We start from the raw sequence: 17,722 nt of genomic DNA, 5'->3' as shown, positions 1-17,722 counted from the left end.
CGGTCGATTTCTTTCGTGTGTGTTCGATAGTTGAGATTATACGGGTAGATATAATAATAATCAGTGTGAGTAAAATATATAAAATTACACACCTTTTTCTAGTTTAAATCTCTTCCAATTTAAATTACATACAATATATAATGATAAAAAATAAACGAATGAAAGTAAATGGGTATCGTCTTCATCTCAATGTTTCCACTTTTCACCGTCGTATATTTCTATCAAATTTATTATTATGAAATATATGTACGTAGCCGTCAAAAATGACTTGCAACGATTTGATTCGGCTACTTTAAGATGACTATCTAATTATTCAAATTTTTATATTCGTTATTTCAATGTAATAAATTTTAAATTTGACATTCGAATGCGTATAATGTGTGCAAACAATTATAGAATTTAATAATATGGCAAGTCATAAAGCGTGATACAGACAATTTTTAGTGTTATTTAACATATATTATATTTGTTCTATGTGTTATTACCAAAACAATCGCCTTTCCTCGACTGTAATTCATTTTTTATTTCAACAGAAGTAAATATAAAAATATTTTTAACCATCCCAATGCCTTATGAAAGTGACAGAAAAAAAAATTGTATTCTACTACCTCAAAATCTACATATGTAGAATAAATTAGATTAATTCCGACTGTAGATTTAATCATAATACAGACATCAACAGCTACCACAGTTACTCAAAATTACTACATAAAAAGTGAATAAATCTTTCAACCGTATTAAAATTCGAGCCTGAACTTTTCAATTTATATCTCAATACTTAACTGTTCCAGTATAATTTATTTAAACTTTAATGTACTATACATTTTAATGACCAATAAGAGTTTCCCGAGCGTTTTAACTGATCTTCATATCTCGCCCATCTGTACTGCGTTGCCGATAAAAAACGCGTGTTTCGAAATACAATATAACTGGACCAATAATTTTCAAATTCTGGTCGTGGTCCGCTGGATGGACGGCAATGACCGCCACCAGCACCACACCACCTTGGAGAAAGTCATCATCATCACACCGCTGGGCCCCGATGATATCATTCAATCATAATAGCCTAGATGGCTATCCGTGAAAGGTTCCGCGGACGACAAAAACACTAAAAAACCGAACCGTCGGCGAATAGAATCGTGAGACACTTTTTGTTACAAATTGAGATCTTGAACTCATAAATAACACCCAAAGTGAATAAATAAATTGTTAACAAGTGGGTATGCATAAAAAAGATTGAAAATCACTGTCGCGCAAGGAAGTATGCAGAGAAGCTTTGCTCTCGAAAAAGAAATTGCTCTGCTCGTAGGTGGTCTATCATATAGCTTATCATCGCAGCATGGTAATTTAATCGTCACGCTTTTTATATTAAAATTTATTAAATAAAATAGTAATCAAGTGCGTTTATTTATGTATAATGCAAAGATATTTTCAATATAATATATGCAAATAATATTACGGTAGTTTTTATTAAATATGCGTGTATTTAATTAAAACGATCTCTGGGTCAAGATCAGATACGCAATGCTTGACCGTGGTCCAACCTTTGGGCTACTTATTTATGGCTTCACCCCCATAAAGAAGGTCTTCATGCTCTTATTTCGTTCCTATACCTCTTGTAATACATATGTATATGTATTTTGAATTTGGGTTTATTTTAGGAAATTAGTCAAATATCAAGGTCTTCTATGATGATCCTCTGTATATCATTCCCACGTCACTCGATTATATTTTCTAATTAAGCATAAGGTTACAGAAAAAATCAATGGAAGCAATATTCGCTTTTGCATTATGAAATAAATACGGAAGAATGAAAGTGTACATAAAGAAAAGGTCTTTACCCAATAGTGGATGTTGATGATAACTCTAGAAGATTTTTTTCTGCAAATTGATATTTTTGCTATGAGTATTTGTATATTATACATATTACTTATACTCAACAAAAATTGATGAAGTCTATTTGACCTTCAATTAATTACATAAAAGGATATTTAAAACAATTTTCTTTCTGTTTAAAGTGCTATTGATGGTCAATTTCAAAGCTTATCTATGTAGGTTGTTTTTCAATAACTTTTATCTAGCCAGCTAGAATCAAAGATATAACTACTTTCTCGATGTCTATCCTTGTTTTAATAAATCACATTTCAATGGAAATTGCGACAGTGCAACATTATCTGGAATAATGACCTTTACTCCTCACTTGTAGACAAATGATTCCTACACAGAATTCGGAAATGAAAAGTTTAAATTCATTTATCATCACATATTTTGCAACTGGGCTTGTCCTTGGTATAAAACTCCGACCAATTTGCCCGTTTTGCCGAAATTACCAGATCGTGAACGACACACCCAGAGGTCTCGAAAATCGAAAGTGAGTCGCCATTCAGACCCCTGATTGACAATGATCGTTGACTCCGATCAGGCAATTATGCGATCCGTTGTTTTATTATTGTGCACCGCCACGGGCCACGGCTAACCTATCCCCAATCGAAAGTTATTTTTTATTATTATTTTGGTTCAAAACGACACACTTTTACTTTAAACGCATATCGATACTTTTCGACGACCGGTTGGAACTAACGAGAGAGTTTGCAATAATTATATATCGAATTAATCGATCGCCGCAAGTGGGCCGCGCGCTAAACGCTCTTTAATTCGAAAACAACACCGTAAATTATTATGTACACACGACCGCTTCTTAATTATTGTGTTAGAGAGAAAATAAGAGCAATCATATTTTTTGATGATCGAAAGTGATAGAATATGGACGTTCTACGATAATGCATTCGATCGGCGTTGATTGAAAAATTGTGTCAATACGTTGTCTAAATTCAATTGTAGATTTTGTTTTCCTTGACACGTGGAAACATTACATATCGAACATAGAACTTTTCCGATCGTGCTTTTTTGATTGGTAATCTTGTCTTCAGAATGCATTGACGTAAAACTTCAAATTTCTATTTGATCCTCTTCAATTAATTATTTGAATGTTTTTTTTTATTGGAAAATTGTGCCGCTGGCTTAAAATTGCTTTGTTTTTAAAAAGTGTTTTGTTTTTTTTTTTTTAAATATTAAATTAAATTATTTTTGTTTTTATATGAAATTTTTTTCATCAACTGCGAAAAAAAATCAATAAAAAAAAATGTGTAAAACTAATTTTTAAAATAGAATGCTTGTTCAAACATTAAAACGGGTAAGTTAATCCCAACATGGTTTTATTTTATTTTTTTATACAAACAGACATACAAATTTATGTCCATATCTATACCAGAAAGGTCTAACAGGTAAATTCCAATGCGCCTTCTTGGTCAACAGCGATAAACAATTTATAGAGCAACTTGAGCATCATAGAGATATCTATGGATAAATTTGACCAATATTTTTGTACTTTTGCAGCATTTTATAACCATTTAAAAATAATAAGCATTTTATAATGAAAAGTTTGCCAATTTTTTAAAACCGTTTCAATAAAAATCAGATAAATTGGCAAACTCTGATAGAAAGCGATCGAATAACGTCTAGCCAGCAGCACTGGGCCAAATATTGAACCCGTGACCACTCAGTTGGAAGTATTACACGCTAACCACTGATCGATGTTGCTTTTAAATCTAATAGTACAGATTTTTGGTACACAATTCGGTGAATTCTGATATATTAGTTAAATGCCACTTTTCATTATTTCTATTGTTTCTATTGAAAAATAAAACGTATTAAAAATCCCGCCAAATGGCTGTAGTACTGAATTACTCTATTTTGTGCTCTTGTTTTGAACAAACGATGTACTAAAGAAAACGATACGATTGTACGTTTTTGGACTTTCAAATTATACGGTTGTCTACATGTGGGCGATGACCATAAACGTGTTTAACGAAAAAGTAAAACAATTCAATTGCTCGCAATAAACCACCTTTAGCAACGAGTCAAACCACGCATTGTTACCATTAAAAGCTCTAGTATCTGTCTATTTAAGAGCAATGATAATCTCAACTTAACAATACACTTAATTTGCAGATAATATCCGGTCAAACGTGCTATTTTTACATATATACTTTTCTGAGTATATGTATTTTATGTAAGTAACTGTATAAATTCTGACGCCAGTCTTAAAATGTGCAAATCATCACGCAAATGATAAAATCTGAAGGACATTCGACAGCACTCAGTGTAATGGTTTAACGGATAAGTATTTTCAACGACATTTCATTGATAAAAGTAATGTCAAATCGAATATAATTATACAACATTTTAACGATCGGAAACAAACACTAACCAGCGACGTGGTTAGCATATTATGCTTTCGAACAGAGTGGTCATGGATTCGAGTCCCATCGACTCCAGTTCGATCGTTTCTTATTAGAGTTTGGGAATTTTTCTGATTTTAATTTAAACGGTTCTTGTTACAATTGGCATCTCCTGTCCTATCTCTCCTGCTAGTCTCAAGTTATTCAGCGTCTTAAGGTTCGCCAATTTGATTATAAAATGCTGCAAAAATTTCTCCTTAGATGTCACTGTGGATGTTTTTATTAATTCGCATTGTATAAAATGCTTACATATGTATGTATACTGATTGTATTGTATCTGTATAAGTGCACTCGGCGCTTTGGAGCGATCTGTAAAGGCGAGTATTCATGTTCTTTGAAATAAAATTTGACAATATAAGCAGTGCCGGCCTTACACCCAATGGCGCACTCGGGCAATTTTTTCTAAACACCCTTAGAAAAAAGTTTCGCCCTTGGCGCTCTAATCTAAAATTTTTGTATGGCTTTTGGCGCTCTAATTTTAAAATTTAAGGCGCCTTTGACGCATCGAGCGGCGTCCTAACTTATTTGGCGCCCTCAAAGCCCTCTGGCGCCCAAACCGGCACTGAATATAAGTAATGCGAATTACAAATTAGTTTTGTACTTGTATGTATATCAGATCACTAGTAAGTTGATTATATTATATAAGTGAGAAAATTTCATGATTGTTCTGCATATGTATTACGTTCAATCATATTGTATATCACTAGCAACCAAACGGACTATTCTATAAATATCATTAATAACAATTTAAAAATCGCTGGTAAATTAAACCGAGCACGTCTTCCAGCACTTTTATTGATTGATGGTACCGGAACGAAAGTTGATTCGGATGAGAAATGCATTTGTATCAGATTTTTTTTTTATTTTCGTATACAACTTACGTAACCGAGACATTTCGGCTCATCGTCCATACATTATTAATTACAGTTATGACATTTGAACGTGCGAATTACGTATGTGACGATCGGAAATTTCCTATTCGTATATGTACATAATTTGCAGTAGGAGCTTTGAGTGACGTGACGTTCTCCGTTCAGAAACAATTATCCGAAACGGTATTTGTCCGGTCGTACCGATGGACCTCCAGGTGTGTCATTGTGCGATTATTCGCAGACTTGATTGAACCGATTGGAAATTTTCAGGTGTCAATCTTCCCGCCACAATAGAATCTGATCCATTGTGCCGAACTCTTTGGCGGTCGGTGGAAGGCCAGGTTCGGCGACCGGAACTTTAAGAAATAATAAAAAAATAAACACCTATACGTGTATAAATAAACATTTTACACTTACAATATGATTGCAACATCGATCACAATTACTATGCAACGGTTCGTTGTCGTTATCTACAAATTCGTGGCAACAACGGCGTGATGATCGTTACGGCACGATAAAACACCGACTGTTTAGCTTTTCGTTTTTTTTTTCTCATTGAAAGTATTCATCATTCGAAATTAACTGACACGGGAGATAGCCCGAAGGTTTCGCCTCTATGCGAGTACAATATAAACTATCGAACGAGAAATGCACATCTCCAATAATAAATCGCCCATGCTGAAAATTATAGTCGTAGAGTTGTTGTTGTTGTGTATATAAAAAAATACATAGAAATAGCCTTGTAAAAAAAGTTGATTTATATGGCGAGAGAGCCTATTAATATTTATAAAAATAATTTAATCGTTTAATTTATGAATAATCTAACTTTTAACGTTATCCAACGGTGTATTTTAATTATTTTTTACATTTTACGCGTGTAACTATTGCATTATGGATTATTAATATTAAGAGTTCATTGAATATTAATCAGATAAATGAAATTGTACTATTTTATTATTGAAGTTGATTATTTTAAATGATTCAGTTGTTTCCTTATAATTATATGATGGTTTATGTTGAACTCAATTTGACCCATAAATTGTAGCATAAGTATGGTGACCACATTTCACAGGTCTCGAAATTGAGACGCTCTACAAACAAATTGTCCCCCCCCCCCCTCCCCCCTTTATAAATAAAATGTGTTACACGTCCAAAAATTTTATAATTTTCCCTCAAGTAACCATTTGTATTCCCAATGAATTATAATTTTTTTAGAATGTACAGTTCTTGAGTACAAGGAAAATAGAAATAAAATTTATATAATACATACGTGATGTGCATGCGGCACAGGGTGATTTTTTTTTTCTGAAACGTGTAAAATTAACAAATAATATGACTACAAATTTTCCAAGAATATATTCTCGGTTTCTTTTAATTTCAAAAATCATGTGCAACTGAAAATTTGGAGCTATTTCATTTTCATTTCTTCTTTTGATAAGTAATATAATTTTTACCAGAATGTTCCTTTTAAAAGAAAATTAATCTAGATACAAAATTATTTTAAAAATGATAGCTAAAAGAAAGCAAATTTTAAAATTAATTTATTGAATATGTTAATGTATATTTATATAATAATATTTGTTTTTGGGACACAAATTGATTTGGAAAAACAAGGGAAAATATGTATAATAAAATTCTTCTATGCATCAGTGAGCGAACAAAATGGGGAAAAATCAAACAATATTACGAAAACAACGGGACGAACACAAAAGCACATAAAGAAAAACGGGACGTGTGGTCACCCTAAACACAAGGTAAACAAAACTTTTAAGATTGCAACTCTTGGAATTTATTAGCAGCATTCATAAAAGAGATATCAGTTTCACAGCTAAAATCTCATGGTCAAATTCTTAATTGAATCAATAATAAAATAAAAACGAATGAACGGACTAATTTACTTAATCGTAATTCTATTGTTTGCCGTCCAATGATGTTAATGATAATGATTGCAAAAAAAAAGCCAACGGTGTTCCTAGATTTTCTAGGTCAAATAATAATACTGTATGCTTTTCTACAACGTATACTTATAATATTTGGCAGATCTACTTTTCACAGGGTGAACAGTTACGTGCGATTGTCTCAAAACCTTAAAATCGAGTTACAGTTCCCACAGCAACCGCTACTCTTCTTCTTACATAATTAACTACCCAAAAACGTACATAGTACCTATATCATAAATGCTATTATTAATAAGATCACACTGTGAAATTCTCACCCGTAAGCCGCGCACACAGAAAAAAATGTACGTAATAAATCGGCGGTACAGTTATTTTTATGAACATCTTAATTTTGATTGATGATCTTAAGACACAATCAAAAACCACAAGATTGACCGGTATGAGAGAAAGATAATTTCTTCTATTATGTGAAAGGTTTATTGCGACATATTGTACTATTGATTGGATGGAAGTCCAATCAGTATCAATAGAAATAGAAAGCTATATATAATAAAGAAATAATAGCACTTTTTCTTTGTAATAAAATACATAAATATATCGTACTGGGCGGATATGTATGTACTATGTAGCTTTTGTTAAACGAAAAGTTGCGTGATTTAAAATTCAAAGACACCTTTGAATTGCCATATAAAAAATCATTAGTCGTAAAAAATTTAATAAATAAAAAAAGTGTAAAATAATAATCAAAATTTGATGTAATCAGTTGCATCCATTCTATCAAAGAATATGAATGATTCCAATGTGAAATTTTTTCCGCCTTTAAAATACTACTAAATGGAATTTTTTACAATTGTAAACATTCTCAGTGTAATAAATTGTAATTTATGTATTATATAATCCATTCAATTTGCAGAATATCTGTAGAATCTCGTCCAAGGTCTACGGGTAATTTCAAAGGTTATATCTATATTTTATTTCAGTTTAAAATAGCAGCCTCTTTGGGATATTGCCTCAGAAAAATTTATGCATTGACATTTGCACATAACGGTTATAATCGTCGCTCGTAAATTATACGTTCATACATCATCGAAAGTTACAAAATCGAATCCAATTTCAGCTTTCATGCAGGTACTTATTGGAGAAATGCACACGACCGGTAAGTGCGTGAGCTACGTGTCGAGACACTTCCTGCACGATAAGTGTGAAAGATGACCGAATAAATACATATTTACATTATTGTAACTAACAAAAAACGAATACTTCCTCCCGCTTCTTCACGCTGTACGTAAATATTTACGCTACACATGTGCTGTAATTTTGGCATTCGAAATACATATTTTAGAATACGCGCCGGTATGCCGAAGAGAGTAAGCGGTGTGGCGTTTGTTAGAATTATATCATACAAAATGTATAATTGCGTTCGCCGTATGCTTTATAATTTCGACGTTCATTATAGGATTGGGATGATGTACGATTTTTATGAAAAATGATCGAGTGTCGCCCATGCGATATGTTCTGAAATCGGTGAAAGGGGAGTTGTCGAACAAACAGGTGGTGTGCCGTTGACTTTCGATTTTGTTTACGGCCGAAAGTCAACAACCTCTGGCCGACAGCCTCTGACATTCATTAATCATGTATTCTTAATTTTGCGAACACTCTTCGGGCTGATTTTAATATTTTTCTAATAACGTTATGTAAAAGGGGTAATCGCTTGAAACCTTAGGCTGGCAGCACTTCATCTTACATATTTTACGTAAGCGGATTGGCAGCACTGAAACGCTACTACCACTCAACGAATTAAATATACAATAATATTACGACTCGATTATTATAATCGTATACAATTTCTGTCTAACCATCCTTTTAAATGTGGTAACAGTTCTAAGTACACATTTTAATAAGCGAATGACATTTACAAATTATAATAATAATAAATGAATTTTCAAATTTTCATTTGTTTTCATTTTGAATATTTTACCTTGGCTTGGCCGTAAACCGATATGTATTGTACCTACACAAACATAAACGGTTTTATACTTTTAAGCTTTATGATCAATATTTATTATATAATATGTATAACAATGTTTACTTGAGTAAAACTTAAGGTAGCCATTCGTACTGGTTTCATATTTCCTGGTGGAATACTTAGGATGGGCCTGTTTATAAATATTGAAATCGATGTTTTATTTTCATAAATGTGCATCCATGATTTTCTAGAGATCATTAACGTTTTTAACAAGAATGTTTAGAAAGTATTTAGAAGCATTATTTTGGAAAAAAAATCCTGGTTTTGTCACATGACATAATCTATAATTGGGCTCAGATGTTATTTTATTACATTTATTATTTTATTTGTATGCATTTCTACATCTGTTAATAATCCGTCTAAATAATAAATAATAATGGCCTAAAATCATGTAAAATGGTCACCTTATCTTAGATGCATCAATTTGTCATTTCAATCAGCTGGGTTATTTATCTTGTTTAACGATTAAACATGGCGGAGAACAAAGTCGTGGGTGGCAGATATTTCAAGGACCCAAAATATTATTAAAAAATCAACCAGATTTACATATGTAAATGCTAATAATGCTAGTTTTAATGCAATCAATTTTAATTCTGGTTTGTCTCGGTTTTTTATTCATTGTGTTTATGTATCAAAAAAAAATTATTTTTGGGTCATTTGGTGTAGTTAAATCGCTAGCATTGTTAGTAAAAATCTCTACGAAAGACAAATCATTTCGTCTTTGAGTCCGTATGACATTTTCATGTATTTTTATTTTACATATATACCTGTAGAATGTAAATTTGAAATCGAAATTAAATGTCAAGAAAATTACATACGTAACGTAACGGCTGTGAATTTTTTCGATAGAAATTTTTACACGATCTAAAGTAGCTAATTGGGGATAATGATTTCTGTTTCTTTTTTTTTTTGGCAAGTAATAATTTTGAGTGATTGGATATTATTTTTTATTTCAATGAAATCATAATTGAAAAATAATAGTCGATTATCGTTTTCGGTCTGAGCACCACATTGCGCAATTAAACGAAACGTTTTCGAAAATGAATTATTTTAAACGGCAGTTGGCAGTGATTTTCACACACACTTCCGAATAAATCAATTAAAAGCATGCCGACGATGAGTGCAATCGAAAAAAAATTTGCGACATTTTTTTCGAGACGAATTGCTTTCTCCCTAAATAATGTATGCGAGCGTGTGCTTATTTATCATTGTAAACGCGTAAAATTTTCCACCTACGCACGTCAACGCTCGCTTTCTAGTTGATCGAAGTCCTACAACATATCCCCAAAAACAGGTTCGGCGAAAGCATTCAATTAAAAAAAAAAAAATCGTCGCCCCCCGCGAACTTGCGCAACACATAGAAAGTGACCCTTTAAGTATGTCACACTCTTTCCACAGTGTGTTGTTTTTTTTTCCCACAGTCGACTAGTAGAAACCTCGACTTAAAAACTTGTCACATGCATAAAAACGCCACGACGAGGTCATACAGTGCATTAATATTTTATTTTAAGGGTTGAAGTTTTCCATGAGAGTCACGCATATACCGCCAAGGTAAATATTGACCGTGTTTTAATATCTGACAATAAGAGTGTCGGTGAAATGAAGTTTTATAAAATCAACCAGTCTTGTACACGCTTCTTAAGCGTTGTGTCGCTTTTGCATAAGTTATACATATGTACATCACAGTTGCATAATTTGCGTAATAATTTCTGCGTCGAATTCTAATGTCCAGTTTGCAGCGTCCATTAATCATTCGCAAGGTAGCTATTTATATGTACATATGTATATTATACCATTATATTTGGTTCTTGAAGAACCATTGTAACGAAAATGAATGGCAGGTATACATACATACATAGTGAAATCAATTTTCTTCTGATGAAGATGGAATAGTAATTTGAAAGGGATAATAATTTTGTTTCTTGAATTATGGCAAATCCTGAAGATTAACAATGGATGTGGTTTATTAACATTCAAATTGCTGTTATTATAGAAATAGGGACAACAGTAATTGACTTGATCTGCAATAGTTAGTCAATTGAAGGTCAAATTTAAAAATTAATATTACTTGAGTTCAAATGAAAATTAGTATTCAAATCGATAGCATTATATGTATATTACTTAAAAATCAAAATTGCTCGTACTATAGACCAAGTGTATACTGTTGCTGTATTTTCCATACGTACTCGATTCTTTGAAGAAAATTTATTCAAATTTTCTTGCTTGGGTTTGAATATATAATAATCAGATCACATTGTATGTATAATAGTATCGCTGTAACTATTGTATCGTTTAAAAATGACCTGTTTTCAAGTCCATCTATCAGTAAATGAGTCAGGCTTGGCCTAAATTGTAAAGCTTTTCGGTATACGTAAATAGTATTGACCCTGGCACCTATCCTCCAAGCGACCACTACATATATTAATTTTTCATCTTTCATTCACCTCTTTAGGAACTGAATTTACATACATTTACATGCATGTAAAAGTTAAGAATTTTTATAAGATCCAACCACGTGTGTCCCTGTTTTAAAGTGTATGTGTATTTAAAAGGAAAGTCATGTAAACAGGAAAAGTGTATCTTTTCACCAAGTACTTAGTAGAAATATCACGTCTTGTTAGAATGTCCTAATCGTTTCCAAAGTCAAGTGCACAAATGTTAAACGGATAGATCGTTTTCGCGGTGCAATGGTGCGTTACCATTCCTCCAGTTCGAATGAGGAGAAATCGCAAATGTTATTGTCGACATTGGGTAAGGTGCGACATCCACGATTGTCGCAACGACCGGTTTCCACTGTCGAGTGCCATAAGGTGCAAAACATTTTCGAGAACTTTCTCCGTCACACCCAAAAACCCGAAAGTTCCCCAATAATAATAATGTGTCCTTTCTCTCGATTGCAGATGGGGGTGGCTGAGCAGCTCCACGTGATGGAGGGCCAGATCTCTCGTCTGGAGAGCGAGCTGCAGAGGCGAGACGACATCATACAATCCTTGAGAAACACGAAGGTAGGCGACAAACATCAAAAGTGAACTTCCAACTGCATAATAGTAGACGTAATTCGATATGCAGGAAGATTAGCGCACAACGAAAGTCTTCCTCCATATGCATGTAGTACATAATAACCAGTAATGCGATATCGATTAGTTATGACAGTTTAACAACCTCGAGTACAATACTCCCAGTACAAAGTTATGGCTAAATAGATAGATACATAGAGTCACTAGACTAAGCAATTGGCTGCGTGTAGACTCGCCTTAGTTTCAGTTCAATATGTGGAGAAGAAGGGAAAGCTACATATAAAAGCTCTACGGATCTACAGCACTTGTTATTGTACCTGGAGCATAACCACAACTGCAAAAACCTGTATTTCAGCTGCTGTAATGCTATTTTCGATTGGATCGAGTGGTCTAATTCAATTTAAAAAAACCTGATTGGTTTCAAGTTTAACGAGTAGGTGCCTAATTTAATCACAATAAAATAAATATATATATATATATATATATATATATATATATATATATATATATATATATATATATATATATATATATCATATATACATATGTACAATATAACCATATTGAATGTAGTCAAATTCCCATCTAGTTTTTCTGTCACTTTTTATAAGAAATGTCAATTTAATATCCCAATAAATAACTGAAATCTATTTTCTCTACGAATCTGTTGAATCAATTCTCATATTTTATGTTTTCTGAAACTTCGTCAATGCTGGAAGCCTACACTGACTGCCAGCTGTCATATAAAATAGTATGAGCATACAATATAACAAATAGTACACTGCTTTGATTTTCATGCAATTTCGTGTGACCGATGGTTCTTAGAACATACAAAAATGGGTCTTAACACCGATTCTAATGCTTCTTGGATACTTTGATACCAATACTATCTTCTTTTCTGGGAATGTATAACTGATTAATTTACCTGCCATATTGAAAGACTTCTGAAAATCTAAACAATTTTATCAGTATGAATTAAAAACACTGACATAACCGTGACATTGAGTCATCACTTTAAATTTATTGTACTCTATATGGATGCAATAATACTCATTGTTTTGATCTTAAATTTGCATTTTCCATTTCACTCTCACTGATTTTATGTTATTCTTGATCTCTACAACAAGTTGTTCAATTGTGCGTAGATGTGAACCATTGTCAATGTTGAATGAAGCCGTTCCGACTGCACAATAAAATAACATACAATACGAATTTAAGCAACGAATCAAATACTTTCTAATCGATTCCGAACAAATGTTCACTACCAATTATTTCCATTTTGATAGACACCGTGAGAGAAAATCATTCTTCGAGTACCGAATTTAAATTTCGAAACGTGTACATATTGCACCCAACGAAGCAAAGTCAGTGTGGCACCTGTTCTGGGAATTGCTGCACTCGGTTGGTTTCCATTTAGTAGTTACTTCTTCGTAGTTAGGCTTCACTGCAGATACGTACAATGAATATGTTTTAAGCTATCCATCTTCAGCCATCTATGGCGACAATGAATAAACCTACAAAATGAATAATTTCACATAAAACTACTGTTGAAAGAAGGTCAATCTTCACACGCTAGTAATAAATTAATTAGCATGTTATAAACTAAACCTAAGAATGCTCTCATAGAGAAAGTTAGCCCATTTAATGTATGAGTAAATTAAGCACCTCCAATGTTTTCTTCCCATTAAGTTTACGACATTGATCTTCAAAGTTCTTCGTATAAATCTGTACCATCGTCGTTCATATTATTAACGTATTTTATTTTTTCATGTACTATCATCAGTCAAAGAAAGAGAAGCAGCTCATATCTCGGCAGCTCAGCAAGGATTGTATCTTAAAGGCGAGTATTTTTTTATTAACTCACTGATAAAATTAACACGTTTCTTACTAAACGATTTCTATCACATCTGGCAATAACTCGTTGCTTTATTCACTTGTAAATTCATCTTTTTTAGGATACAATATCTGATGTTGACTCTGCAGTATCATCAGGTCCCAATTCTTTATCTCCGCAACCTTCACCTGACCTATGGGTAAAGACATGCTGATTTAGATTATCATATTTAGTTTTTAACATTAAAAAATATATTATATGTATGTACTTTGGCAACTATTTAAAAGTTTCTTATTAATCTTAACTTTATCGCTTAAGGAATCATTCTGTACTAAATTGAACTTTTTCTAATATAGAGTAATAAAATATATACATATTATGTAGGCGTTAATTTTTAAATCATTTTTATTTATATTAAATCTAATTTTGTGTTGTTTTTTTTTATTATTTAGTATCAATCTCAAGAAAGTTCCATGGGAAATGTGGAAGATAATTTATTAGAAATTGCCAAAAGGCAAGTTCAAGAATTAGAAATGTCATTAAGCATCGTTAGTATACGTTTTTTTTAATCAAAATGTAATTTCCTCTTATAATATAAAGCCACTCGTCTAATATTTTTGACTCATTTAATTTCAGTCAAAAGCTGGTCACCAAAATGCCCAGCTTAGAGCGACGCAACTCGAAGAGCAATTGCAAGACCTGCGTGAGCACGCCGACTTGCTCGAGTTTCGTTGTTTAGAACTCGAAGACACTAGCGAAAAGGTAACATTTTCTATCAAACGCATGCTAGTGACAGACCTTTGATGTACTGGAATTTTCCTAATGCATGAAATGTACACTTAAAACTCGTCCGCTCTACGTACGAGGGTGTCGGGGTTGAACATGTCGGTATGATACTTGCTACCGCAAAATTATGCACACACTGTGTATGTATAAAACCAGCATGTATTGTGTTGATTATAAAATGATTATAACATTATTAACAATACATTCATATATTGTCAAATTTTAGACATATGGAATTTAGTATTCAATTATAGCTAATTTTATTTAAATATTGTTTTTGTATACGTTTACTTGAAAATTATATACACACATACATACATAAATATCACAGAGGAACATATACATAGATTAATATTTGCATACATCCGATAATATAAAGTCAAATGATAATTTATTTGTCAAGGAAATGCGTTTTAAAGGAACGGTAACTTACTTTTTAAGGGAAAAAATATGAGTTTACTTCTCTAGTGCATGCATTTCCTAAATTTAATTTAATGATCGTTGTTATTATAATAATAATTAATTCATTTAAATATATACATATATTGCGTTTCTTTAAATGCTCAATTTCTGCATGTTTTTATTTTGGTAGGGTGGCCAATATTTTATGTCAATTAAATTTTTTGTGTCATTTAAAATTTTTTACTAATATTTTTTTATTAATATGATTAACATGACGTTTTATGCAAACGAAGTGGGAATATTTTGTATAAAATAATGTGTTAATAAAAGCCGTAATGCGGCACTGAATGCAATTTAGTGTAATTAAATTTTAGCACCCTATCCTTCAAGTATTTTATTTTGTCATGTTTTTTATTTCTTTTAACATTTAAAAATAAATTGTGATATTCTTTTATTTCACTTCTCATAAAAAGTAGTTTTTTTTTTTGAAGTACATAATATGTATGTAAATAAAAAATTTGATTTCTTTTTTCCATATAATATATCAAATTTTGCATTTTAATAAATAGTATGTAAATTTTTATTTAATTTTTTACATAAATAAACATTTCTATTCGTTATTTTTTTATATAATCAGAAATTTAAAAAAAGCATAAAATTTTAGAATTTGACCATATTAAACTATGTCAATTCAAATATTAGATATTTAATAAAGTATTATAAAACTGTGCTTAAAATACCAATACACATTTTACGTTTCATATTCAATTTTTATTGCAGCGAAATTCGCTGGGAGAAATGACTGATTGTGATTCTGGATGCACATCGCCGGAAGTGTGCCTTAAGAATCCCGTATCACCACACCTGAGGAGATCTGATTCCGGCTATAAATCCCCAACTCACCGTCCACCATCGCCCAAGTTGAAAAATCATAGAATATTGAGAACGCCGACCCTCTCCATGTCCGACAGTTACAGTTCTCAAATCGACAACAACAATAGTACAAACGATCCGGATATATTCAACGCTGATCGTTTAGACTGCAACCATCACAGCAGTGACATAAAAGACAGATTGGAACGAATAATGCTCAATACGCATTCAGAAGAGGATAGAAGTTGTCTGGAGCAAGTGTTACACTTGCTTTGGAATTTACAAACGCTGAGTAGTAGCTTTGCTGAAGAAGATTTCGCGACGGTAAGTTACCTAACTAATAAAGTAAGCTATTAAACATATTGATGTAAACGTTATAATGGTATAATTAACATTTCAGACAAAGAATAGAAAATCTTACGATGTCGACTATACCAAATGCGACTATGAACAAAATAAAGTAAGTAAAATAATAGCAACGATATCTCCATATTCGCAAAAAGCAATCCAAGATCACACTTTATTGTCGAAGTCGATTTCGCAGAACGATGCAAATCAAATTAAGTCAGAATCGAAGAAATTACTTCTCGGCCTTCACGAGAGTGGCATATTCGAAGAGTCGGATCTGGACAACAAAGAAACTCAAACGGAATGGTGCGATTTTGTTACCACTGAGCCAGAAGGGGAATTGGCCACTGAAGTACAGCGACTGAACCAAATCAGAGAAGAGCTGGAAAAATCTGGAGCCATTAGAAACAAAAAGTTTGGAATCACTAGGTCAAGAAGCAACGAACAATTCTATGAATATATACAAACTGAAAAATTACAACCTATCAATAAGAGACATTTAGAATATTATGAAAATCGTATCGCAGTATTGGAAAATAAAATTGCTATTTATGAAAGCACTGGTGATGTGCGAGAAAAGAAGCTAGCACAGCGATTACAACGAGAAATTAACTTGCAAGCTCAACTAAAGGTATTAAAAATTTCCAGTAATCTGTAATGTTATAGTGATTGAGCATTGAATAAATATATATTGACCATATAATTTACAGGTATTAGAAGACGACTTAGATAGTTTGCGAGATAAATATGCTTTATTAGAGGATGAGCGATGTGAATTGGAAGAAGCTGAAAATGATACTCGACTTCATTGTCAAGTGTAAGTTTCAATATTTTGATATATTACATCGTATGTAAATCACATAACTTAAGATATATAATTCCAATATTAATTTTAGACTTCAAACTGAGTTCGAAATTCAATCTGCAAAACTAAGAGATATTGACGAAGAAAGAAGTTGTGCACGAAATGAAGCTGATTGCTATAGAGCACTTGTGGAAGAATATGAAAATAAATCCACATACCTTCAAGAACAAGAGAAAGAACTTAAAGAGAAAATTAAAGTCATGGAAAGTGCAGTGCCAGCATTAGTGTTTTGGAATATTTGGAAAATTGTTGATAAATATCCTGATTTCGATTTTAAGGTATTTTATTTTTTAATAAGTGTATTTACTGTTGGAGTATATTTTATTGTAATAAAATCCATTTATAGGCTGCCTGCAAAGCAAAATTCGATACACTCTCTTCCGGACAAGATTGTAGTGAAGTACTACAGCCAGAAATCTTGGCCATGATAGATTATCTGAATTCCCAAAATGAAGATACCAATCCACTTTTCCACATAGAGGATCAACTACACAGGTATT

The 17,722-nt window shown here is 32.3% G+C and overlaps 2 protein-coding genes across 3 annotated transcripts in view; both read left to right on the top strand.

Annotated features, from left to right (window-relative positions):
- Positions 1-17,722, top strand: part of LOC143912203 (uncharacterized) — a 166,222-nt gene that overhangs the window by 91,150 nt on the left and 57,350 nt on the right. The gene's annotated exons all lie outside the window — the stretch shown is intronic.
- The window catches only part of LOC143911806 (uncharacterized), a 94,372-nt gene that overhangs the window by 72,248 nt on the left and 4,402 nt on the right, over positions 1-17,722 (top strand). The window contains exons 5-15 of one of the 2 annotated variants that reach the window (XM_077430856.1): positions 11,998-12,102; positions 13,898-13,954; positions 14,070-14,147; positions 14,401-14,496; positions 14,585-14,710; positions 15,917-16,333; positions 16,410-16,469; positions 16,554-16,988; positions 17,068-17,174; positions 17,254-17,500; positions 17,569-17,717. In XM_077430856.1, coding sequence (XP_077286982.1) covers positions 11,998-12,102; positions 13,898-13,954; positions 14,070-14,147; positions 14,401-14,496; positions 14,585-14,710; positions 15,917-16,333; positions 16,410-16,469; positions 16,554-16,988; positions 17,068-17,174; positions 17,254-17,500; positions 17,569-17,717 — 1,877 coding nt within the window. Of the gene's footprint in view, positions 1-11,997; positions 12,103-13,897; positions 13,955-14,069; positions 14,148-14,400; positions 14,497-14,584; positions 14,711-15,916; positions 16,334-16,409; positions 16,989-17,067; positions 17,175-17,253; positions 17,501-17,568; positions 17,718-17,722 lie in introns of both variants that reach the window. The other variant, XM_077430857.1, reaches the window with a different exon arrangement.

The sequence above is a fragment of the Arctopsyche grandis genome, chromosome 5, assembly GCF_051622035.1.
Source record: "Arctopsyche grandis isolate Sample6627 chromosome 5, ASM5162203v2, whole genome shotgun sequence".
In the NCBI taxonomy this organism is placed as follows: domain Eukaryota; kingdom Metazoa; phylum Arthropoda; class Insecta; order Trichoptera; family Hydropsychidae; genus Arctopsyche; species Arctopsyche grandis.
This window is presented reverse-complemented; position numbering and strand designations above follow the sequence as displayed.